Source organism: Chiloscyllium plagiosum, chromosome 17 (genome assembly GCF_004010195.1).
Source record: "Chiloscyllium plagiosum isolate BGI_BamShark_2017 chromosome 17, ASM401019v2, whole genome shotgun sequence".
NCBI lineage: Eukaryota > Metazoa > Chordata > Chondrichthyes > Orectolobiformes > Hemiscylliidae > Chiloscyllium > Chiloscyllium plagiosum.
This window is the reverse complement of record NC_057726.1, coordinates 480,582-489,140: the sequence shown is the minus strand read 5'-3', so window position 1 is coordinate 489,140 and position 8,559 is coordinate 480,582. Positions and strand designations below refer to the sequence as shown.

General features: G+C 40.6%; 1 protein-coding gene across 1 annotated transcript in view; it reads left to right on the top strand.

Annotated features, from left to right (window-relative positions):
- LOC122558170 (vacuolar protein sorting-associated protein 4A) overlaps positions 1-8,559 on the top strand; it is a 28,962-nt gene that overhangs the window by 6,536 nt on the left and 13,867 nt on the right. The window contains exons 2-5 of the mRNA XM_043706458.1: positions 2,107-2,218; positions 3,025-3,172; positions 3,807-3,868; positions 6,677-6,796. Of these exons, the coding sequence (XP_043562393.1) occupies positions 2,107-2,218; positions 3,025-3,172; positions 3,807-3,868; positions 6,677-6,796 (442 nt within the window). The remainder of the gene's footprint in view (positions 1-2,106; positions 2,219-3,024; positions 3,173-3,806; positions 3,869-6,676; positions 6,797-8,559) is intronic.

Sequence of the window (8,559 nt, the reverse complement as noted above, 5' to 3'; positions counted from 1 at the left end):
ATTACGAGGGGGCATTGCTTTAAATTAAGGGGTGGTAGGTATAGGACAGATGTTAGGGGTAGATTCTTTATTCAGCGAGTCGTGAGTTCATGGAATGCCCTGCCAGTAGCAGTGGTGGACTCTCCCTCTTTATGGGCATTTAAGCGGGCATTAGATAGGCATATGGAGGATAGTGGGCTAGTGTAGGTTAGGTGGGCTTGGATCGGCGCAACATCGAGGGCCAAAGGGCCTGTACTGCGCTGTATTTTTCTATGTTCTATAAGCCAGTTATCCAACCAACAGAGCTAACCAGCGCCCACATCCTGCAAGACAGTTGAGTGAATTGCATGCTTTTTGACGTCAATCTTCCAAATTATTTCTGACCATTCATCTTAAAAAGAAACCTTCATCTGCGTCTATTTTTAAAATTCATATTGCGAAGCGTTAATACATTGTATGTTACTCACAGAAATTTGTGCATTTCTGGATGTTCCACTGTAGAAAGAACTTTAAAATTGTGCTCTGATGGGATGGATATAATAGTTTCTGGGGATTTAAACTGACAGCCTTTGCAGATGACACTTACTTGAACATATATGTTGTGAATATGAAAGTAGAAATCTAGCAAGGGATGTGGTAAATGGGGAAAGCTAACAGTTGGAGATCAGTATGAGATGTGCTGTGTGGTCAAAGAGATGAGACAGAATATTTTCATGCTAAAATAAGAGGAACATGGAGCATTTAATAACAGGAACATTTGTGTGTCTAAAATATTAAGAGGATTTAACTGTTTGTTAATGATGGCTCATGGGCTATCATTACCCATCAGTAATCAGAGTTTGCTAAGTAAAACGTGTTAAAGTCCTTCCAGTATCTCCTCTTTTACATTGTTTATTCTGATGGTTTGGTTTCAGTGCCACTCCCTGAACCATGCTGCAAAATCCTCTCATGGAATTGTTAAGTCTGCCATCAAACATAGTCTGTGTAGTGTGGTAAAGTTTAATATTGATGTAGTGTAGTGAAAGTATAGTGTTGGTATAGTAGTGTTCTGATTTTCTCAGTATTGAAAATATTGGACTTGCCATTTCTTTCATGCGGACTCCTCTTATCAAAAATATTTTGAGCATTTGGATGAGATTAGGAGAATTTGACAGGATGAAGCATAGAGCTGCTTTTCATATGCTTGGTTTGTAATGTAGGGTTAGGCAGGTCCTAGGTCTTTATTGAAAATATGGCATTACCCTCTTTCATGCCTTTGTTAGATCTGACTGTCCTTGTTTCCCTTCCAAAATCTTGACCTCATTCAAACTCTGCCTTCACAAACAGCAAGTCCCATTCCCCATCACTGTTGTTCCCTCAGACAAGTCATGTCTTGATTTTGAAGTTCTTGGCCTTATTTTTAGTTGACCCCATGCTCTCACTCCCTCCTTACTTCTATATACTCCTCCAACTCTACAACCCTCTGAGATTAAATGTGCACCTCTAACTCTGTCCTCTTATTCCCAGTTTAGTTGCTTCGCAACTAGTGGTTGTGCCTTCAGTTGTTTAACTGCACAAGCCTGAAATTTACTTCCTGCATCCTTCCACCTCATTTTCCTCTTTTCACTCATTAAAACCTCTGACCAAATATTTAACCATTTGACCTAATATTGTCATGTGTGGCTCAGTGTCATGTCCATTTTATAATGCACCTGTGAAGCCTCTTGAGACATTTTCGTTCAGTAGATGTTCTTTTTATAAACTTGGATTTTTTGGTTGTTGCTGCCCACCAATACCAGTACATTGTTTGGTGCAAAACCATATAACATATTCAGATCAGTTAGGCTGCTGCAAAATTCTGTGTTGCATGGTGCAAAGTCATTCAAAAAATGGAAGTTCTCATAGCAGCTGATAAACCAGCATGGTAGGAAAGTGAGAACAGCAGATGCTGGAGATCAGAGTTGAGTGTGTGGTGCTGGAAAAGCACAGCAGATCAGATAGCATCTGAGGAGCAGGAGAATTGACATTTCGGACATAAGCCCTTCATCAGGAATGAGTGAGAATGGTGTGGATAGTGATGATGATTTGATATTTCTTCCTTTTGGGAGTGAACTATGCGTTAATATAACTTATTTTTAACTGTTTCAGAAAGCAATTGACCTTGTAACTAAAGCCACAGAAGAAGACAAGGCAAAGAACTATGAAGAGGCATTGAGGCTGTATCAGCATGCAGTGGAATACTTCCTGCATGCCATTAAATGTGAGAGTTCTCCGTGGACATTAGTGAACCAGTTGGATTACAAGCTTTTTATTTCCAAATTTTTTTTCTAACTGAATTCAAATTCACACTTGACCATTGTGGGATTTGAACTTGCATTCTCTGGATATATTTCAGGAAATGTGAGCAGAGCTGGCATGGCCAGCATTTGTATCCAACCCCAAATATTTTTTGGGAATGTCATGTGCTGCTTTCTTGAACTGCAGTTCATCTGGTGTAGGTACACCCAAAGTGTTGGTAGGAAGGGAGTTCCAAATTTGGCCAAGTTTAGACAAATTGTACAACAAGCTCATTACAAGCTTTGATCTAATACTCGGCCTGTTTTGAATTAGTTGACCTCAGATTGGGCATTGGAGACACTGTATTGGACTTCAGTACTCTTGGATGAAAGGGGGCAGAGTTCAGGACTACTCCTGAACACGACTGAGTGACCCCTGGGTCAGAGAGAGGGAAAATCAGTTAGTGCTTCTGATCACTGTTCCGATCCCTGAATTAGAGGGGAAATCAGTTGGTGTTCCTGCTCCTGATCATCATTGAATGTTCCCTGCTGCTGACCACCATTGACTGATTTCTGAGTATGTACAAGATTGGCTAGATTGGTGAAATGTCAGCAAGTGTTCAGGTACAGGGTATCAATGGGTAGTGGAACTATACCCTCATGTTGTCACCAGTACAGACAGGAAACATTCTGTGGTGACTGGTAATCAGGTCTCCCCTTCTGGGATGTTGGAGGCAGTTCCCCACCTTAGGGTTACTGTAGTCAAGATATTCCACTGTTTTTATTGCAGATGAGGCTCATGGAGAGAAGGCAAAGGAGAGTATTCGAGCGAAGTGTGTTCAGTACCTGGACCGTGCAGAAAAACTGAAGGAATATTTAAAAAACAAAGACAAACGCGGCAAGAAGCCAGTGAAAGAAACACAGCAAAATGACAAGGGGTATGGATGAGGGCTCCTGATTTGGGAGAAAAACTGGATTTGCGGATATATTCATGGCTAATGGAGAATCGGCACATGCATTACTGGGATTGGGATGTTGGCAGACAATTACTTTCATGGGTCGGGTGAGGGAGTATCTGCTGGAGAGGAATGGGTAGGCAAGAACATTATGGTGTTGTGAGATAGATGTATATTATTGGGATGAATAAGGAGTGGAGAGAGAGTTACTGCAAGTTAGAAGTGAATCAGCTGGTACTAAAATTGGAAGTCCAGGTGATTGTTTTGCATGAGGGTGTGGGTTAATGGAAGAAGTTACAAGGGAATGAAAATCTAAGTGTCTGTGATGGACAATAAGGTTTGTTTTCATGGGCTTGTTTTCATCGTGTGATAGGTGGTGGGATGAAGTTGAAGACATGATACTTTTAAATCTTTTCAATCTTATGCTGTTATCTCTTCGCTGTTTGCTGATTCTTTAATATTTTCTTAATTACCTTTTCATATTTAGCAATTTCCTGTTTTTATATTTAGTTGAGCCTGCTATACATGGACATTTTCTTTCCCCAACCCTAGCCATCTCCCTGCATTACTGCTGTCTGATGTTGCTGCAATTCTCATGTTTTGATTCCTCTCCCAGGAGTGACAGTGATAGTGAAGAAGAAAATCCAGAGAAGAAGAAACTGCAGGAGCAGCTGATGGGTGAGTGAAACGCATTCTCGTGTTGCCAGACACCTGCCTGTTAGTCCACTTGATCTCCATATCAGGGATTTTAACACATGGATGAGAGTTTTGGAGGCACTGCTTGACTCTAAACCAGTGTGGATCAGTTAGCAATGAAATTAGAGCCAAATAGCATTTGGTATAAAATTGGCAGCAGAATTCCAGATGACTTAATGAATAGAACAAATGGGAAGACCAATCAGCGAGCACTTTGCATAGTCACGTTGGGAAAATATAGATGAGACTTTCAGCAGCAGATAAGTTGAGGCAGGTTCCAGATGGATGATATTTTGGTGATAATGGTCTTGGTTGTAGAGAAAATATGTAACTAGAAGCTCAAGGTCAAATAGGGTGTAATGGATGTGAATAGTCTCAAGTCTGGGTGAGATGCAGACAGTAGTCAGAGGTGTAAATTCAGAAATAAGGGAATGGAATTTGTGGCAGAGATTGAAGAAAATGGCTCATCCAGAACTGGATGCTAGCCAAGCAGCATGAAAATCTGAGGTAGTAAAGGGGTCAATCTCAAAGTTGCAAGCATTCACATGAGATTTGACATGTTTCTTGGAACAATGCTGCTTTTATTGAAGAGGACCATGGGGCTGAGGATAGCACTGTATTCGGTGTCTCTGCCAAGCTTGGAGGCAGAGGAGTACTGTGATCCTGATTAGTACAGGGAGTACTAGCCCACCATTGTCCCAGCGACGGTGATGTCATTTTAATTTTGTGCAGAAACACAACAGTCTTTAGAGTAGGTGCAAATCAGACTGAAGTTTCAAATCCAGCCTTGAAGTGCATATTGAGGAGGAATTATAAGCATGTACAAATGTGTTTGATTTGAGATCCAAACTTACAGCAGCAACCTGTCATTCTTCCTCCAACCTGAGATGGCTGAAAATCAAACTGTCAGTCAAATCAGATTAATAGTGGAACAGAGCCTTTCTACAACTCCACCCATCCACTTAATTGTTTATATATTTAAAAAATGCATTTGTATGTTGGAGAGGCAGCGACATAGTGATAACGTCATTGAAGTAACAATCTGGAGGCCCAAGCTAATCTCCTGGCAACTTGCTTGGTCTGACCTACATGTGATTCCAGACCCCGACATACATGTGATTCCAGACCCCAACCTAGCAAGCCACCCATTTCAAGAGCAGGTAGGGATGTTGCTCCTTGCCGGCCATGCCCACATTATAAAATAAATGAAATAAAAAAGCACTTTTCATGACTAAGGATGTCCTATTTTAGAACAAGAGTTACTTTTGAATTGGAATCATTGTTGTAATTTCAAAACAGTAGCCAATTTGCAGGTAACAAACTCCCACAAATATTTGTGTGATCATCGTATCCATTTGTGGTCTTGAATGAGTGATACATTTTGGCCAGGCGATGGCGGTAATGCACCTGCTCTTTGAAACAGTGCCAAGAGGCCAGATAAATCCTTTACTTATCCCAAACAAAGCACACTTGATACAATAGAACTCCATCAGTACTACACTGAATTGTCAGCCTTGATTATTGATTGTAATATTTTTATACATCATTTCATGTTGTCTGTGTCCTACGGAACAAAGCCTATTTTGCTGGTATATCAGACAGGACTTGCAGTCTGAAGATAATATTCAATACCATCTATTAGATGCGGTTTTTAAATTAAGATTTTATTTTGGTGGCAGCTACTAATGACAATATTCATACAGCAGGTCATAGCACAGTATAGGCTGTTAATTAAAATAAATTAATAATAATTAAAAAATGCAGAATTATAAATATTAAAATGTACATGTAATGCAAGATTCAGTCTCCCTAATTTACAGAGTAAAATATTGACTGCCCTGTGCTTTTTGAATTAAAAAAGATTCATAGATTCAGATTGAGTTCATTAAATTTTCAATCATTTCATACTACTTGAGTTTTCTGAAGGAGATGTTTGGCTTGTCTTCTAGTCTTTTCGTTTTGTGCTTCTCTTGTGAAATGGTTTATTTTCTGCTTAACACCTTAATCTGGTTGTGGCAAGAAACATTGGCAATGGCAGATGGGTTCGTAGTTTTCCAGCAATGTTCAGACAGCGTATTTCTTTTCACTGGTGGATTACTTGAAGACCTTAACACTTAGGAGCAGAAGTAAACCATCCAGCCCATTGAGTCTGCTCTGCAATTCAGTGCAAACACAACTGATCTGATAATCCTCAACTCCACTTGTCTGCCTTCTTCCCATGATTCTTCTCTGCTTTACTGGTTAAACATTTATCTAATTTGAATGTTTGATTTGCTATTCTTTGAGCAAAGAATTCCGCTTTACCTCTGTCTTCATTGTGTAAGATTATTGTCCTAAACTCATGTAGAAAGGGAAACAGCTTGTGTGTACGTTTGCTTGCTGAGCTGGAAGCTATGTTTTCAGATGTTTTGCCACCATACTAGGTAACGCCATCAGAGAGTCTCCGTTGAAACACTGGTGTTATGACCCGGTATTTAGGTTTCCATGGTGCGATGGCGTCATTTCCCATTATTTTACTTGGGGTGGTAAATGGGATATAAGACGATGTGTTTGTTGATAAAGTTCTGGTTGGAATGCCATGCTTCTAGGAATTCTTGTGCGTGTCTCTGGCTCCTCTTAGGATGAATGTGTTGTCCCAGTCGAAGTGGTGTCCTTATTATCACTTTTGGGGTTTCATGAATGTTTTGTTTTTTGCTATCAATTTCTTCATTTTTTCAAAAAGACTTTGAAGCTTCCTGTAGATGTGTTTGGAACTTTGTTGTCAGCAGTCACACTCTTGTTCCATTATAGGTGCTATTGTGATGGAGAAGCCCAATGTGCGATGGAATGATGTGGCCGGTTTGGAGGTGGCAAAGGAGGCCTTGAAGGAAGCTGTGATTTTACCCATCAAGTTCCCTCATCTGTTCACAGGTATGTTTTTATATTTCACAGCTTTTCTTGTAAGAGATTTATTTCTAACAAGGCGATAGCCTTGTCGTTTTATCACAAGATTATTAATCCAGGATCCCAGGTAATGTTCTATATACCTGGATTCAAATCTTGCCATGACAAATGGTGAATTTGAATTCAGTATAAATCTAGAATTAAGTGACTAATGATGATGAAACCATTGTTTCATGATTCCCTAATATCCTTTATGGAAGCACATCTGTGACTCCAGACCCACAGCAATGTGGGTAGTTCTTAACAAATGAGCCCTCTGTGCAGTTATAGATAGGCAATCAGTGCAGGCTTAGCTAGCTCCTAGAAGCGCTAACTCCAGTTTCTGTCTACAGATGCTGCCAGACCTGCTGAGCTTTTCCAGCAATTTCTGTTTTTGTTTCTGATTTACAGTATCTGCAGTTCTTTTGATTTTTAATGAGGAACAGTTGTTGGTCAGTAAGAGCTGGGATTTGTAGAGCTATGTTTAGGATCAACAGCAAAAAATTAAAGATATCGGGTTCAAGGATGACTGAGGCATCTAAAGGGGATCCATAAGGATATGAGATTAAGGGTGTCTGAGTTGAAGGTCTGTAAGAAAAGCAACATATTGCAGATTGGTAGAGGAATTGAGTTCCGGAGTCCTGAGGTCATGATGCAGTTGTATAAGACTCTGGTACGGCCGCATCTGGAATATTGTGTGCAGTTTTGGTCGCCATACTATAGGAAGGATGTGGAGGCATTGGAACGGGTGCAGAGGAGGTTTACCAGGATGTTGCCTGGTATGGAAGGAAAATCGTATGAGGAGAGACTGAGGCACTTGGGGCTGTTTTCACTAGAGAAAAGAAGGTTTAGGGGTGACTTGATTGAGGTGTACAAGATGATTAGGGGGTTAGATAGGGTCGACAGTATGAACCTTTTCCCGCGTATTGAGTCGGGTATTACAAGGGGGCATAGCTTTAAATTAAGGGGGGGTAGATATAGGACTGATGTTAGGGGTAGGTTCTTCACTCAGCGAGTCGTTAGTTCATGGAATGCCCTGCGAGTAACAGTGGTGGACTCTCCCTCTTTATGGGCATTTAAGAGGGCATTGGTTAGGTATATGGAGGATAGTGGGTTAGTGTAGTTTAGGTGGGCTTGGATCGGCGCAACATCGTGGGCCCAAGGGCCTGTACTGCGCTGTATTCTTCTATGTTCTATGTTCTATGTTCTAGATGGGGTCTGATATAAAATGGAAAATGTTAGAAATAATTAGGTTTGGCAATCTGTGCAGAAAACTGTTAAATGTCCTAAGAGATGTTATCGTGAGAGGAGAAATAGGGGGATCAATGCATGATTTGAGGCATGATGCAGGACGAAGGGCTTCAGATTCTTGGGACATTGGGGCCAGTTTTGGGATAGGAAGAGCCCATTGCAAAGGGTTGCATGTCAATAGGACTAGAACCAGTGTGCTTATGGGAAGATTAGCTCACATGTCTTAAATTAAACTGGCAGGGAGTGGGTCAGAGTATATATAGGTCGTAAAGAATAATAAGGTGCAAAAAGGAAATGAGTTTTTTTGGATAATGCCAAATAAGCATTTGATAAGGTTCCATGTGGTAGGCTGTTGGAGAAAATGCAGAGGCATGAGATTGAGGGTGATTTCGCTGTTTGAATTAGAAACTGGCTTTCTGTAAGAAAACAGCGAGTGGTGATTGATGGAAGATATTCAGCCTGGAGTCCAGTTACTCATGGTGTGCCACAAGGATCTGTTT